A 17,351-nucleotide genomic window follows, 5' to 3' on the forward strand; every position below is an offset into this window, starting at 1 on the left:
ATTTTTATAAAAAGGTGGAGAAACACTGAGATAGATGATAATGAGATGAGGGAGGGAGAGGGAGAGAGAGAGAGAGACCATAACTAGATAGACAGATAGGCAGGCAGATAGACGGATGGATAGAGAGAAAGAGAGAGAGATAGGTAGGCAAGCAGATAGATGGATGGAGAAAGAGAGGGGGAAAGAGGGAGAGGGATACCATAACTAGATAGGCAGGCAGATAGACAGACAGATGGATGGATGGATAGAGAGAGAGAGGATGTATATAATTAAGGTGACCAGACGTCCCTAGCGAGGTCGCGGGCTAGCAGTAACTGCCGCGGCCTAGCTCCTCCCCCCCCCCGGTCAATGGTGTCCCTCTTTACCAATCTGAAAATCTGGTCACCTTACTTGTTTAGGTAATTCTGAGGTGGTTGATGGTTCTGTGAGTGCCTGTCCTTTATAATTTTCCACATTGCCTTGATGGTTTTTATTCCAGTGACTTTGTCTTTCCTGTTCTTAGGCTTAGGGAAAAAAAACTGGTTTCATTGGCAGTCTTTTTTTGGGGGGGGCGGGGTATTTTTTTGGTGTTTTCCTAGCACTGTCATAGTTTGTGGGTGTGGGTGGGTGTGTAATGTCCCACAGTTATCTATGCATTAATAATGATCTAGTAATATTAATAATATCTAGTAATTAGTAATATCTAGTAATAACATCGTCTTGGCCACTTCCACCAGGTCACATGGGTGGCAGGCCACTCCCATCCGGTCACATGGGTGGCAAGCCACTCCCATCCGGTCACATGGGCAGCAAGCCACTCCCACAAAGGAGGCCACGCCCACAGAGTAGGTTCGAACAATTTTTGAAACCCACCCCTGATACATACATACATACATACATACATACATACATACATACATACATACATATATATATATATATATATACACATACATACATATATGTATACATACAGACACACACACATATATATGTTTGTGTGTGTGTGTGTGTGTTTATTTGTGCTGATAAATAAATAAAGGGAGACTAGTATAGATCTATTTCAAGCTATTTAGCTCTCATCAGCTAGCCATACCCTTACTGGAATTCGAACCTGTGCTGTATTGCATCTTAGGCAAACTTCTTAGCCATTAAGCCACAGGTCTCCTCCTTATCAGCTGAAGACAGGGAAGAAGGTATATATTTAGAGTCACAACTCCTGGTAAGCCCCAATTATGGGAGGAAGCTAACTGCTTCCATCATCTGTCAATCGGCTCGTCACAAGAGTCATATATATATATTAGAATGGGACTATTGGCAGTAACATTCTCAAATCACTGTGCATTAGTTTAGGATAATAAAACTGATAGCTGGGTAGAAATAGCCTGGATATTGTAGAACCTAAAGGACTATTGGACAAAAGAAAAAAAGGCATCATTTCTTTAGAACAAACACTATTTTCCAAGTGATTCTGCTAGTGTTCTGAGGAAGCCTTGCTTTATGTTCACTTGATCACAGATATACATAGTGGAGCTGTTTATTTATCCATCCATCCATTCATTTTCTATAGCCACCAATCTCGATCAAGGACTCTGGGTAGCTTAAATTCAAACAGCAGTTACCTTTTGGGCTTTCTATAGGGTGCCAATAGTCATCATCTAAATAAAATAAAATAAAATAAATCTAAAATGGTCAGGGGATGAATATGGATACCAGTCCAGCTCCTGCTTTCTCACTGTATTCATTCTGCATGATTGCTTAATTCCACTGATTTATAAAGGCATCTTTGTGTTCACACAAACATGAATACAACTTGACCGATAGTACACATACAGACTGAAGGGATTAGGCTTCATATGCAATCAATTCCTGACTTTAAAGTCTTTATATGCTCACGTAAATGCCTAGTTTTTTTTCCCTGTACCTTTGGCATCATAACAAAGTTCTAATGTGTAATTCAGATATCTGAAATAAAGTCATTTTTAGCCTATGTACTTTGCTCAACACACAGATGATGTAAGACTTTGAATCAACACTATACTATATTAAATATAAATCTTTACATTAAATATTACAATTGTGATGTTATAGCACAACAATTTGAAGCTTTATGCTCAAACAAAAAAAGATAAAAGTTTCCTTATCCAGTTGTGTCCAAAATGAGCATAGTGCTTGGAACACTGGTACTTTCCCACCAAAGTGGTACCTATTAATCTACTTACATGTTCATGCTTTCAAACTGCTAGTTGGGCAGTAGCTGTTGTAGGAAAAGCAGTTCATCCCATTGTGCAGCACTCAGATTTCAAACCCAGGCTTTCCAGATAACAAGCTCAGCATCTAAACCATTGCGCCCCCTGGAACACATTTTTTTTCTTAAATTTCAGCTTAAATTATGATGTCCTTATTTTATATTCATATATCTTCTTGGAAATAAAATATATTCAGGATGTCTTTTTAATTTCCCAGTATATCCTTTTATTCACTGGAGGTCTCCTATGCCAGAACTATTCCAGCCTGGTTCTAATTTATTTCAACAAAGTTCAGTTGCCATCTGTTGAGTTTATCAACAAGTGGGGCATGATGGTTCCATATTTAATGGGTATCATGGAATGATCTGAGCATCTAAGTGTACTGCTTTTATTTGATACAAAAAACCCTGATATTTCCAGTCTAGAGATTTATTATTTAAATAAGGAAATTCTGGTTACTTCTCTATGCAAGGTATATTCTTGTTACCTTTCAAAACTAGTTCATACAATGATACTGCTTTGAAGCTTTTATCAAGGTTATTCTTCTGCCATCATTTTAGCCACAGGGATAGGCATTTAAGTTGGTATGGGATGTGAAGATAATGACTGAATCATGAAGTGATAGAAAAGAAAAAAAGCAACAGTAGTCATTAGTGAATTGCTTCTAGAGAACAGATTTTTTGATTGATGGAAAAATCTATAGGAATAAACTATATATTTTGCATCAAAGGATCCCAAATTCAGTCTCTAAAATCTCTGATTAAAAGAACGATGTTTTTAAAAGCTAGAAAAAAACCTTTGTTCATGGAAATAATAATGGAGTTTTCCTGCCTTTCATTTACTTTCCCCCCACTTTCAAGTGCAGCAAAACTTTTCATAATAATAGCTTCTTAGCCCATTCTTCTGCACTATGCTTTGAGATGGCACTGACTCTTTTCAGTATACTAAACCAGGTCAGTTAAGACCTAATAGGTGAACTGATAAAGCCTGATAAATTGCGATAGTGAGCTCCTTCGCTTGTTTAATTTTGTGGTGCAGCACGTTAGGCAAAATCACCTCATTTGCTTATTATATGATATAATGTATTATGTGAACCAAGACAAAAAAAGTCAATCATCAGTTTAATCATGTTGTATGTACACAGCCACCTTCTCCAGAGGTGGTATTCAGCAGGTTCTGACCAGTTCTAGAGAACTTGTAGCGGAAATTTTGAGTAGTTTGGAGAACAAGCAGTGACGTGTGGTGAGGATTACGGTTGGTGAGGCAAGAGCCCGGCAGCAGCAAGAACGTCCCTGCCGCTGCCACACTCCCCCACATCACCCCCCGCCTCCTCCTCTTTTCTTCAACTCCTGCCAACCTCCCTGCTTCCCTGCATCTCCATTTGCATATGAATCACACCCGCACGAAGCGATCCCGCTGCTGGCAAAGCCACAAAGAAGCCTGAAAACAGCCGCCTCCATTCAGGGCTCAGCCAGTTGCAGGAAAGCCCCCGCCCCACGCCCTCTCCCCATGAAACCCGCTCGGGACGCTCTCGGTGCCAACCATGAGCCAATCCAATTAATTCCCCTTCGCCTCCATAGCCCATTAAAGCCTCGGTCGGTCTGGCATTTCCCCCTGGGACGTCGCTCTCCGCTTGGCAATGCCATCCTTTATTTTTTTAAAAATAAGTAAAAAGGGGGAAACCGGTTGGAAGTGGGAAGTTTTTTGGGGGGGAGTTGGGAGGCAGAGAAGGGCGCCACAAAAAGAAAAGCAGAGGTTCAATCATGCTGTGGCTGGCGGGGGCTCGATTCTTCGTTAGCGGCCGTTCATGAAACGGCTTGGGGGGAGGAAACACCCGCAGCAGATGGGGTTGGAGGAGGTGGGGGGTCGAGGCGGGAGAGCGCGGCAGTGGCGGGGATGTCCCCACCTCTGTGTCCGCCAAGCGTCTCACGTTTATGCCCGCCATAAATGTGAGATGCCTGGTGGACACAGCGGCGGGGGTGCTGCTTCTCACCGCTGCTGCGCTCTGCCGCCTCGCCCCCACCTCCTCCATCCCCCTCTGTGTCCGCCAGGCCTCTCGCGTTTATGGCGGGCATAAAGGCAAGATGCCTGTCGAACACAGCAGCAGGGGTGCTGCTTCTCGCCACTGCCGCGCTCTGCTGCCTCGCCCCCCCCCGCCTCCTCCGTCTCTACCTCTGTGTCCACCAGGCGTCTCAGGCTTATAGTGGGCATAAACGCGAGATGCCTGTCGGACACAGCGGCGGGGGTGCTGCTTCTCGCCACTGCCGCACTCTGCCGCCTCGCCCCCACCTCCTCCGTCCCCCCTCTGTGTCCGCCAGGAATCTCAGGTTTATGGTGGCATAAATGCGAGGCGCCTATCGGACACAGTGGCGGGGGTGCTGCTTCTCGCCACTGCGGCGCTCTGCTGCCTTGCCCCCCCCTCTCCGTCCCCCCTCTGTGTCCAGCAGGCCTCTTGCGTTTATGGTGGACATAAACGTGAGACGCCTGTTGGACACAGTGGCGGGGATGGAGGAGGTGGGGGGGCGAGGTTGCAGCCGGTGAAGAAAGGGGAGAGGGGAGCAGGATGGGGCTCCCAGTGGGGGGGAGAGAGCTGCCCCTCTCTTCTCAAACAAGGCTGCCCTCCCTGCCTCTGCCCCTTCCCTCTCTTCTCAAACTCTCTCTCAAATTGTTTGAGTGAAGTGAAGAAAGTAACACACACACACACACAAACAAATTACTCACAATAAAACATTACTTACAAATTACAATAACTTTGAATTCCTCCCCCCTGCCCCCTCCCTCTGACCCATATACCTTCCAGCTGCGTCAAAAATGCAAGATTTGGTCTAGCCAGGGCCAGGGAGGCTAGGATAGTTGCTGCTAGAGTCACTGTGTGGATGACTCTGCTTAAATGTTTTAAAAAAGCCTCTAAGCCCTCTGCAGTAGGAGGCGAGAGAATCACGTGCCTCATTTGCATAAGAATTGTTTTGCTTTTTAACCCTTGCTTAACTCTTAAAACGCGAAAAATTCCTTATGCAAAGAAAGCCCATAGTTCTCTAGCCTTCCCCTATAGTTAACACTAAGCAGACTCAAAGTCACTGTGACTTGGAGTCTGGCAGCAACTACCTTGGCCTTTTTAATTATTTTTAAAAAATCTTTCCTTTTCTTCCTGAGACTGGTGAGGCCCCGCCTCCCCTGCCTCCAGTTACTGCACGTCCCTGAGAACAAGTAAATACCACCTCTGACTGGCCCCACTCCATCTATTCTCTGCCTCCTGAGTCCCAGCTGATGGGAAGGAAATGGAGATTTTGCAGTAACCTTCCCCTGGAGTGGGGTAGGAAAAGAGATTTTACAATATCCTTTCCCTGCCGTACCCACCAAGCCATAGCCAAAAAGCCATGGCCACCAAGCCACACCTGCAGAACTGGTAGTAAAAATTTTGAATCCCACCACTGCCCCATCCCATGAAAAACATCTGCAACAGGTTCAGGATTGATTAAAGACTTCATAAACAGAGACCAATGAAACTAAGTTACTGCAAGAACTACATGTTTCATATCTGATTTACAGTAACAGGTCTAAATTTCTTGAGATATATCCTGCTACTGGTTTGGTTTTTTTCACCAGGTTTGTAGTTATTGAGTCCAGTGACCCACCTGAGGAAAATATATTGGTTTCAAAGGGAAGAAGGGGGGATGAAAAGGCTTTACTGTGTGTAGAAAATACAAAAATAAGTGATAGAAATGAAGAAAGGAGAGGTTCCAGGTAGTGTGTAAACATGTAAATATCACAACACATATTATGCACCATAGTTCTCTTTATAGTTTAGTAATCAAATCCCCTATTAACATATACTGTAACTGTTTCTTCTCATCCTCTCATAGCATTATGTCATGTAAGCTATAGATGATATGATCCCTATAAGTGTTGCACTGATGAAATGTCTAGTAATCAGAAATACAGACATCTGCACATTTCTTCCCCAGTGTGATAGATACATTGCAGTCATGGTTGTTTGCTTCCTTTCTTTCAAAGGACAGTGGAGAGTGGTGGTGAAAACAGATCATGATTCTCCAGAGCCACGGACATCTAAAAGAACCCTTGTAATTTATGGCTCAAAAGGCAAAAGTGATGATCTTCTCCTGTCTTCACAAAGTTTGGGATATGTGTGTTTCCAACCAGGAGCCACTGATGAATTCATTGTAAGTTATTGTTACACAGACACTGAAGTGACAGCTTGCTTTAGGCAGAGGACAGAAATCCTGCTGTAAGGGGACCAAAAACCATCCCTTATTTACCAAGAAGCTCTGAAATATTATTTATGTTTCTCTGCATGTTCCCCTGGTTCTTTTTTCAAGGTATAAATAATTCTGAGGTTACTGAAGGTATGGAAAGCAGTACATGCCTAAAGTCATAAGCAATGAGGTCTGTAGAGACATTTGTTGCAAGTTTATACAATTATCATATAGCCATTAATAATAACTCAGTGATAACATTTTGGGAAGAAAGAAATAAAGAAAGACTGTATTAAGAAAGTATGGTTTGCAAGTTATTAAGTGGCATGGCTTTGTTCATTGCATATGCTTTCCCTGTCCTTCTTTATTTCCTAATGTTTCAGTCACTACAGGGGTATGGCAGAAGCTGAGTTTGGGTCTCACAACTTAATATCTGACAATGCTCCAGGGTAACACTATACCAGAAGTACTGAAAAAACTGAATTGATGGCTCCCAGTCATCTAATGTTGACTGGACCCTTGCTGCCAATAGCCAGGACTCTCCCAAGAGACCAATACATCCGTTGTTGTTTTGTTGTTGCTTAGTTGCTCATTTTTCAGACCAGATCACTGCATCTGTATGTCTTCATCAGCTTTTTAGGCAGATTATCTCCATGTAAGTTTGCATTCACAGGTAAACTTTTTGTATATTCTTCTTTTTTAAACATATGGATAACTTTGTATGTACACTGGGCATATTTGGTAACTATCTCTTATGCAACTCATCTTCTATATACATTTTTGTAAATGTATATAGAAGAAGTATTACATAAGGATATTGAATGAATTCTGAACATAATTCAATTATTATTCTTGTTGCTTGGATAGGTCTGATTATGAGTCTTAAATCCTTTTATTTATGAGCAGAAAGGGACAAAGGATCCCAGTGGAGGTCCAGGAAAATGCATTTCATAGCATGGAAACAATGTGGGGCAAAAACTTCTCATGCCTGAAAAATAGTCTGTCAAGCCATGCAAGCCCCAAGATTATTTTCTCCAGCATCTCTGGAGCAACAATGAATCTGAGAAGCTCACAGTGGCGGCCCACTTGTAACTTCACCAGTTCAGTTACTAGAGTGGGTTGGGCCCCTCCAATTAGAGTTCCATCTACCTGTTCACCCCAAATGGGACAGGCTAGAGGTCTTGTGCTTATGCCTAGTTGCTTGACATCGACGTGCTGATTAAGCATCGAGCACAACTGGTGCTCACAACTGCTTCAACTTCCCCCTCCAACCCTGTCTTAGGCACTTGGAGGTTGACTTGGAAGGCGAAGGGGCGGATGGGTGCATTGGGTCATCTTCAGCAATTTCCTCCTCCAAGGTCTCCCCTTTGGTAGGACTTTTCATCACCTTAAGTTGGGGATCCTCTTCCAGAGGTTGTTGACCCTTTTCCTCCTCTGAGGCCTCCCCCTTGGTAGGACTCTTTGTCACCTTAAATTGGGGATCCTCTTTTAGAGGTTGTTTGTCCAGATGATTCTTTTGTGGTGGCATCTGGAGCCTTCTGTTTTCCGCCGTGGTGGTTGGTGCGCACGTTCGTGGCAATGGGCTGGAGCCAAGCACTCTGATGCTTTGTGGCCAAGTTGACAGCAAAGGTGGCATTTTAATTGCCCCCATGAGGAAAGGGACTTAGTTACATCTCTAAACTTAGGAACCGCCTCATCACATTTTTCCACCATCCATTCTGTAGCTAACCCCTTGATAATCCCTTCTTCCATTGTTGAGAACCTTTCTCTGTAGGAAGGTTGGGCAAGAACCTTTTGGGGCGTTGCAGGGGAGACTGGAACCAGTGGGGAGGTCAATCCCTCGGTTGGCCACTGTCCAGTTGTCTGCCATGGTGCCATCTGCTGAGGAAGGGCAGGTACCAATTGAAAACCCTTCCATCCATGACCTGGGATTAAGACCCATCCCGAGGGTACCTGATTCACAGGTTGCAGTTCACCCAATGATGGCTGGTTAGCAATGTTCCCTCTAATTTTTTTTCAGTGTGAGCAGAAAAATATAGTGTTTGAGCGGCATATTTTCATGCCTGAGCACCTGAATTTTTTTCACAGATGTCACCTAAGACAACAATGAAATCAGTATTATTTGAAACTCAAACTTATGCTTATTCAAGGTAATTAAAAGTGTTATATAATATCAGTATCACTTAACAACACTCCTGCTTAGCAACCAAAATATTGGCTCAAAAAGTCTGGCATTTGAAGCATGCAAGTCTTAAAGCTGTTGTTACATGATCCTTGCACCCCTAACCCTTTAGAAAAAAACCCAGGGGTCTTCAAACCTGACAGCTTTAAGACTTGTGGACTTCAACTCCCAGAATTCCTCCTCCAGTCATCATGTTGGCTCAGAAACTCTGGCATTGAAGCATGCAAGTCTTAAAGCTGTCAAGTTACAAGACCCTTGCACCCCTAACCCTTTAGGGGGAAAAAACCCAGGGGTCTTCAAACCTGACAGCTTTAAGACTTGTGGACTTCAAGTCCCAGAATTCCTCCTCCAGTCATGTTGCAGCGACGTCATCTGCGTGGATCTGCTCCATCTTTGGTTTTTTTCACAGGGGGCAGGGCTGCCACTGAAGATGCCAATGAGCCCTCGCCGCCACTAGAATAACTGCTGTTGCCTCCTCCTCCAACAGCACCACCACATTTGTTGCCCAGCGCTGCAGCTGAGGTGAAGCCGCCAAATATATATTCTGGTGGTGGTGGTGGCTTTGGGGATTCATTTCAAGCGCAGCGCCGGGCTAGGATTGGATGCCCACAAAGGACATCCCCAGGCTTGCTTTGCTGAACACGGGGCGACTGATGCTAGTTTGAGCAGCCGCAGCTGGCGCAAACTACCGTCAGTTGCTCCATGCTCATCAAAACAAGTCTGGGGAGGTCCTTTGCAGATGGCCAGTTCTAGCCACCTGCAAAGGACTTCCCGCGTTTGCTTGGCTGAACACGGGGCGACTGATGGTAATGAGCGGTGCAGCTGGTGCCTAGGAGGTCCTAGGAGACTGGCTGTGTCATGTAAACTCCTGCCGCCGTCCCTGCACCCGTGCCAACCCTAGATTTTCTGACGCCCCTCAGCTTCCATAGCCTGTGACAGAAATCACTGCGCGGCAGTTAGAAACTGCTGCGCGGTGTTTTCTTGCCATATGCGCGGCTGCGCAGCCGCACACCTTAGACGGAACAGTGCTGGTTAGGGGGGTTTATTTGCCAAGGGCCTCTCTGCTGGCTTGGAGGATTTCTGTCCCAAGGGCCCCTCTGCTGGCTTGGGGGACTTTCCCATGTTGATGGCCGTGGAGGTGCCTACTGGCATCTTAACCATCCACACTCTGGGAAGAAAATCCAATTTAGTGGTGGCTGGTAAGTGGAGGATGTTTGCCAAATCCCTTCTTGCTGGCTGGGTTGAAAATCCCATCTTGCTAGGGATTCTGTCTTCAACTCAGTTGCAGGGCATTGGCTCATTTGGAAGGAGTCAAAATCTCCACTCCAGGGTTTTTTCCAAGCCTTGGCTGTGGGGAAGGAGGGTAGTATGCACTCACATTTAGTTGTCCGGAATGTTCCGGGATCTCCATCGGAGCTGACTGCGTTCATTCCTCTTCTTTCCATCCCCCCAGGTTGGGCTTCTTGCCAGCGACAATGATTTTTAAAAGCGAAACTGCTTTTGCCTTTGCAGATTTGCAGAGGAACGTCTCATCTCAGTTTCTTATCTCAAAAGGTTTTCTCCTAATTGTTTGCTGATGTTTTACGCTAACCGGTGTGGTTCAGCATTGGGGAAACATCAATCTTCACCAGCCCCCTCACAAGGAAGGGGTGCTGGTGATTTATTTTGAAGAGAGAGTTGGGATGATGTCAGCGTTCCAAATACCATGTAGAATCAAATCAGAATCAAAGGCAAAACTATGCTTAAAGTTCCAATTTAATAAAGCAGGCATGTTGGCACATAGTTGTGGGATCCCAACCCTGGAAGTTACATCAGAATCCCACCCAGTTAAAAGTTCATGATCTTGTCCCCACACCCACAGTCCATCACATGGTCCAATCTTCTCCTTCCATGCTGGCGTCCATGCCCAGCTTCTTCCGGTCAGGTGTGAAAGTGCACCTTGACTTCTAGCAAAGAATGAAAAACAATACATTCCAAGTTGACGCATGTGCAAAGAAGGAAGATGCTGCTAAGCTTTGTCGCTCAGGCTTCGAGAAAGACAAAATAACAAAAGCTTCATGGAACTAAAGCCTGGAAATTGCGGAAAAGGGGTTCCTGTGCAAGGTCAACATCTAGAGGGCCTAGAGAGGCAACTACCTGGAAGGACACTGCTTTCGGGCAGCCCTCGGCCGGTGTTGCTGCCCTCGGTGACTCCTGCGCTGACAACGACCATCTCGGTCCCACTGCCGCTGGGAACTGTTGGGCTTATGTCAGGCTGTGCTGATGCAATGGGCTATGCTCCGCTGCCTCGAGGGGGACGGTGAGTTGCGGCGATGTGCTTTGGGTCTGGGCTACTGGCTCTGTCTGCCGCCGCCACTGCAGGGCTTTTCACCGCCCGACCCTTTGACTGTCTCAACCTCAGCTTTTGGGACCCTGCGTCTGGCCTCTGCTACTGTGGTTGCCACCGTACGCTGCTGCCCCAGGAACACCTCCTCGATGGCGCTGTTTCTTGTACCATCTTGTCTTCGGCGCCATCAGTTTGGGAACGCGGTGCGCCTGGGAATCGAGCGATCACCCCCCCCCCCGCTGCCACCATTCCAGGCTCCAGCCAGAGCCTCACTTCCTTTCCTCTTCCGTTTTGGACAACACTACCGTTGCAACGACTATGAAGACCTTCTGGCATGTTGGCAGCTTCTGCGTTTTGCCTCGTGTCATACGCCCATTACAGAGGGAGACAACGGAAGACAGAGAAGGATACAGTGCCCCTTCGAACTGGCGCCTCTCCCCCCCTCTCCGCCCCCCCCCCCATCATGTCAGCCACTCTAGACTTTGGACCCTTTTTTGCACTTTCCCGGGCCTCGCAGGAGGGAAAGAGAGAATGAGGATATCTCCCTCCCAAACCATTATCAGTCCCAGCAATTTGAACTTGCGCGCACTGCTTGTGTGGAATCAAGATCTGCGTTTAACCTGTTTGTGGAGTGTGTGTGTGAATGTCTGAATGAAGATGAATGTACCCATTTTTAAATTAATTAACTTATTATTTTATTATGTTGCTGTATTTTTTAATGATTACTGTGGGGTGTGTATGAGGAGAGTGCTTGTGTGGTATACATGATAGGACTGAGAGTGCGGCCTGGAGCCCCCTCCACTGAGTGCAGAAGCAGAAGTGGATGGGGGCCCAGACCCGCCTCCCGTCCTAGAACGAATGGTATGTGTTGCCTGCTGGGAAGAATGGGGGCCATGGGAGGAGGGGGAGGGTCTACGGGGATGGGGGCAGGTCAGAGCATCTCGGTTATGACCGGGAGGGGCAAATATGACGGGAGCTGTACGGCTAGCCATTACCGGGGAAGAAGGGCTCGCTACATCACAGCGATCCCTTGTTCCGGCCCTTCAAGCTCAACTCAAGGACCTGGCGACAGAGGAAATCAGGGCCCTGGTCTCAGATTGCTATTGCTAAATGCCAGGTCTGTGGTTTATAAAGCTCCCCTCGTCCTGGACTTAATATTAGATGAGGGGGCAGACCTGGCATGTATTACTGAAACCTGGCTGGGCCATGAGGGAGGAGTCCCCCTCTCAGAAATATGCCCAGAAGGGTTCCAGCTGCTCCACCAACCACGACACCAAGAAAGGGGTGGGGGAGTGGCAGTTATTATCCAAAGGTCATTAGTTCCTCGCAGAATCCCTGCTCCAGAGATTGTGGGGTGTGAGTCTCTTCTCTTGAAGTTGGACCTAGGGGTTCAATTGGGCTTGTTTCTGACGTAGCTACCTCCCAGCTGCATCACAACGGCCCTGCATGCGCTCCTAGAGACAGTAGCCGGGTTGGGGGTGGAGTTCCCCAGACTAATGGTACTGGGGGACTTTAACCTGCCATCTCTGGGTGAACACTCTGATGGGGCTCAGGAGTTCATGGCTTTCATGACAACCATGGACTTGACCCAAGTAGTTCAGGGTCCAACTCATAGAGCGGGACACACGCTCGACCTCGTATTTCTCTCGGGGTAGTGGAGACGTGATCTTGAATTAAGGGGAATAGAGATCTCGCCCTTGTCATGGTCAGATCACTCCTTGCTGAGGCTTGACTTTGGGAAGCTACTCCCCCATTGCAGGGAGGTGGAGCTGATTAAGTGGTTCCACCCCAGGTGCCTGATGGACCCGATGGGATTTCAGAAGGAGCTTGGAGAGATACCTGACTCCCTTGCCCACAATCCGACAGAGTCCTTGGTCGCTACCTGGAATGCTGTGGCGACCGAGGCGCTGGATCGGATTGCGCCTTTGTGGCCTCTCCACGGCAGTGGATCCAGGAGGGCACCTTGGTTTACCGAGGAACTCCGGGAGATGAAGCGTCAAAAGAGACGCCTAGAGCAATGCTGAAGGGCTAGTAACTCCGAATCCGACCGAACACTATTAAGAGCCTTTATTAGGACTTATTTAGTGGCGATACGGGCTCTTATTGCATCTGCAGAATCTCGCCCAGCCGCCCTGTTTAGGGTAACCCGCTCCCTCTTGAAGGGTGAGGATGCGGGGGAACCCTTGCAGGGAAGGGCTGAGGAGTTCGCTCAGTTTCTGTTGGACAAAATCACTCAGATTTGGGCAGACCTGGACTCTACTTGGTCAGTACCAGCGGAGATGCCAAGGGAGAGTCTAGATCAGATTTCCTGGAATGAGTTTGAGCTTGTCACCCCTGAGGAAGTGGACAAGGCCATGGGAGCAATGAGTGCCTCCACCTGTTTACTGGACCTGTGCCCCTTCTGGCTGGTCTCGACCAGCAGGAAGGTAACATGAGGCTGGCTCCAGATGATTACGAACACCTCTTTACAGGAGGGATCTTTCCTGCAACCTTTGAAGGAAGTGGTGGTAAGACCCCTCCTCAAGAAGCCTTCTCTGGACCCAGCTATTCTTAAAAACTACCGTCCTGTCTCCAACCTTCCTTTTTTGGGGAATGTTGTCGAGAAGGTGGTGGCCCTTCAACTCTGACGGACCTTGGATGAAGCAGATTATCTAGATTCCTTTCAGTCTGGTTTCAGGCCTGGGTACAGCACCGAAACTGCTTTGGTCGCACTGACCGATGATCTCTGGCGGGCCAGGGATGGGGGACATTCCTCTATCCTAGTGCTCCTTGACCTCTCAGCGGCCTTCGATACCATCGACCATGGTAACCTTCTGCGATGGCTGGAGGAGGTGGGATTGGGAGGCACCGTTTTATGGTGGTTCTCCTCTTACCTCTCTGACAGGTCTCAGTCAGTGTTGATTGGGGGGCAAAGGTCGACCCCTAGGCCCCTTAAATGTGGTGTGCCGCAGGGTTCGTTCCTGTCCCCCCCCCTCCTATTTAACATCTACATGAAGCCGCTGGGTGAGATCATTCGTCAGCACGGGATTAAATACCATCAATATGCGGATGATACGCAATTGTATCTCTCCACCCCGTGCCAGCTCAGTGTAGTGGTGGACGTGATATGCCGATGCCTGGAAGCTGTCAGGAGCTGGATGGGAGTGAACAAACTTGCACTCAATCCAGACAAGACTGAGTGGTTGTGGATGTTGCCCCCGAAAGACAGTCCAGATAATCCATCCTTAATCATGAGGGGTGAGAATTTACACCCCTCAGAGAGGGCCTGCAAATTGGGGGTCCTCCTGGATCCACAGCTGACATTGGAACACCATCTGTCGGCTGTGACCAGGGGGGGGCCTTTGCCCAGGTTTGCCTGGTGCATCAGTTGTGGCCCTATTTGGACCAGAAGGCACTTCAAATGGTCACTCACGTCCTCGTCACCTCAAGGCTAGACTACTGTAACGTGCTCTACATGGGGCTGCCCCTGAAAAGCATTTGGAGACTACAATTAGTCCAGAACGCAGCCGTGCAAGCGATATTGGGTGTACCAAGATACACCCACGTTACAGCTATCCTCCGCGAGCTGCACTGACTTCCTATTGGTCTCTGATGGCAATTCAAGGTGCTGGTCATTATGTTTAAAGCCCTACATGGCTTAGGACCAGGATACCTGCGAGACCGCCTACTGCTGCATACCTCCCAATGGCCGGTGAGATCGCACAGGGTGGCCCTCCTTCAGGTGCCGTCAGCCAGTCAGTGTCAGCTGGTGGCTCCCCGGAGGAGGGCCTTCTCTGTGGCTGCTCCGACCCTACGGAATGAACTACTCCCAGAGATCTGGACCTTACCCACTCTCATGGCCTTTTGGAAAGCCGTTAAAACCTGGCTATTCTGGCAGGTCTGGGGCTGTTGACCTCATTACTGAGGTCCAGCTCCGATTAGATTGGGTGCATGGTGATGTTTTTAAATTGTCTTCTTGTATTTTTACTAATTATTTTCTTTGTTTTGTAAGCCGCCCGGAGTCCTCTGGGATTGGGCGGCCTATAAATCCATTAAATAATAATAATAATAACAACAACAACAACAACAACTCCGCCGTTGCCGGTCCCAAACTCGGATGATAAAGGAGGAGGGTTGGAGTCAGGTTGGCAACCTGGCCCCATAAAAAAAACCCGCCAACCCATACAATATGGTGAAAGAAACGAACAAAAATTTTATACCATATCGGTCGTCACACGGGTTAACAAGGGCTGCGGCGGATGTTGGGGTCCCTGGACATCCATCGACAAGTGGGCTACAAGTGGACCAGCCAACAAAATGGCAAAAATATAGTGCAGATGAAAACCATGCCATAATGGCCTGTTACTACAACTCAGAGCCAGAAAAAAAAGGTTATTTAAAGCAAATGTATGAATTATGGAAGCAACAATATCCAAATTCAAATGTTAGTGAACAACGACTAGCAGATCAAAGGCGATTTATTATACGGAATAAAGTGTTTAGTGAAGTTGAACTTCAGGAAATTCAGGCAAATTGCAAAACCAAAAAAACAATATCACAAGCGGAAATAACTGATATTCAAGACACAACTAAAGACATTATAGTAGAACTCCCAGAAGAAGCTCTCGGGGAGGAAATAACACCACCATCACTAGAACCAGTTATCACTGAACCAACTGATGAACTAACTCAAAAACAAAAAGAATTGAAGGATAAGATCATGGAGCATTTTCTGCTTAATGAGGAAAGGCAACGTTTACCATCACTAAAAACTGTGCCTAAGAAAAGTTTGGCCCCTATCATGAAAATGGTTAATGCTGTGTTTTCAACAATTGAATCGGGATCCATCTTGGAAATGAACCAGTTAATGTACAGTGCAGCTGTAATAGTCACTAATGAACTAGGCATTAAAATCAAAGTACCTAGTCACACAACAGAAAAAGCATCAAAGCCAAAGTGGAAAATCCGTTTAGAACAAAAAGTCAAAAAATTAAGGGCAGATGCTAGTAACTTAAAGAACATGCATGAGCAACGGCTTAAAAACAACAAAACCATAGATCGGCTAATCAGAAGATATAGATTGGATACAAGAAACATCAGTGAAGTTGTAGAGATTGTAAAACAGCAGATAACAGCAACAGCTAGAAAAATGGAAAGATAAACAAAATCAGCAATTTCGATCAGACCAACGGCGTTTTTATCAAAGTCTTAATGTGAATGGTGACACCAAAAGTGAAAAACCAGAAAAGCAGGTCACAGTTGAATTCTGGAAAGAATTGTGGGAAAATGCAAAGGACTACAATAAGGAAGCAAAGTGGATGACTTTGAGAAAAGCATTGGCAACAAACAAATGCAAGTATTAGAAATAACAACTGAGATGGTCGAAAATCGAGTAAAAAAGGTAAAGAATTAGACATCACCTGGAAAGGACCAATTACATGGTTTCTGGCTCAAATATCTGACCAGTCTACATGCAATATTGGCCAGACAACTGAATGAAATTTTACAAAAGGGCCAAATTGATGAATGGTTGACAACTGGAAAAACATACTTGATTCAGAAAGATGCAACTAAAGGAACAACACCTGAAAACTACAGACCACTAACATGCTTGCCAACAACCTTCAAATTACTCACAGGCATTATTGCAGATAACATGATGGATTATTTGGAAACAAACAACATCTTGCCAGTAGAGCAAAAAGGCAACAAAAGAAGGAGCAGGGGCACAAAAGATCAGCTCCTAATTGATAAAATGTTATTAGAAAATTGTAAGAACAGAAAAACGAACTTGAATATGGTCTGGATTGATTACAAAAAGGCATTTGACTCACTGCCACATAGTTGGATCATAAAATGCTTAGAAACAACTGGCATTAGCAAAAATATTAAATCCTTTACTGAAAAGGCGATGAAACAATGGAGAACTGAGTTGGCAGTAGGGAATGAGATCTACGGAATGGTTAATATAAAGCGAGGAATTTTCCAGGGTGATTCACTTTCACCTCTTCTCTTCATCATCGCAATGATCCCACTATCAGTAATCTTAAAAAAAATGAAATTAGGCTACCAAACAGCCAAAGAAGCTGAAAAAATTTCGCATTTACTATATATGGATGATTTGAAACTCTATGGAAAGTCAGAAATAAAAATCCAATCATTGACAAACACAGTCCAAGTATTCAGCACCGATATTTCAATGCAGTTTGGCATGGAAAAATGTGCCACTGTATCCATAAAAAGGGGCAAAATCACTGCATGTGAGGGAATTGAAATGCCCAATGGCCAACTAATTAAATGCAAAGAAAATGAAGCCTACAAATACTTAGGCATTCTGCAGTTGGATAACATCAAGCATGGAGAAGTAAAAACTGTTGTCAGGCGAGAGTACACCAACAGAGTTAGGAAAATTTTGAAATCTA

General features: G+C 45.9%; 1 protein-coding gene across 1 annotated transcript in view; it reads left to right on the forward strand.

Moving 5' to 3' along the window:
* RP1 (RP1 axonemal microtubule associated) overlaps positions 1 to 17,351 on the forward strand; it is a 211,589-nt gene that overhangs the window by 112,542 nt on the left and 81,696 nt on the right. Inside the window, 1 exon segment of the mRNA XM_032222943.1 lies at positions 6,243 to 6,409. Within this exon segment, the coding sequence (XP_032078834.1) occupies positions 6,243 to 6,409 (167 nt within the window).

This window comes from Thamnophis elegans, chromosome 8 (genome assembly GCF_009769535.1).
Source record: "Thamnophis elegans isolate rThaEle1 chromosome 8, rThaEle1.pri, whole genome shotgun sequence".
NCBI lineage: Eukaryota > Metazoa > Chordata > Lepidosauria > Squamata > Colubridae > Thamnophis > Thamnophis elegans.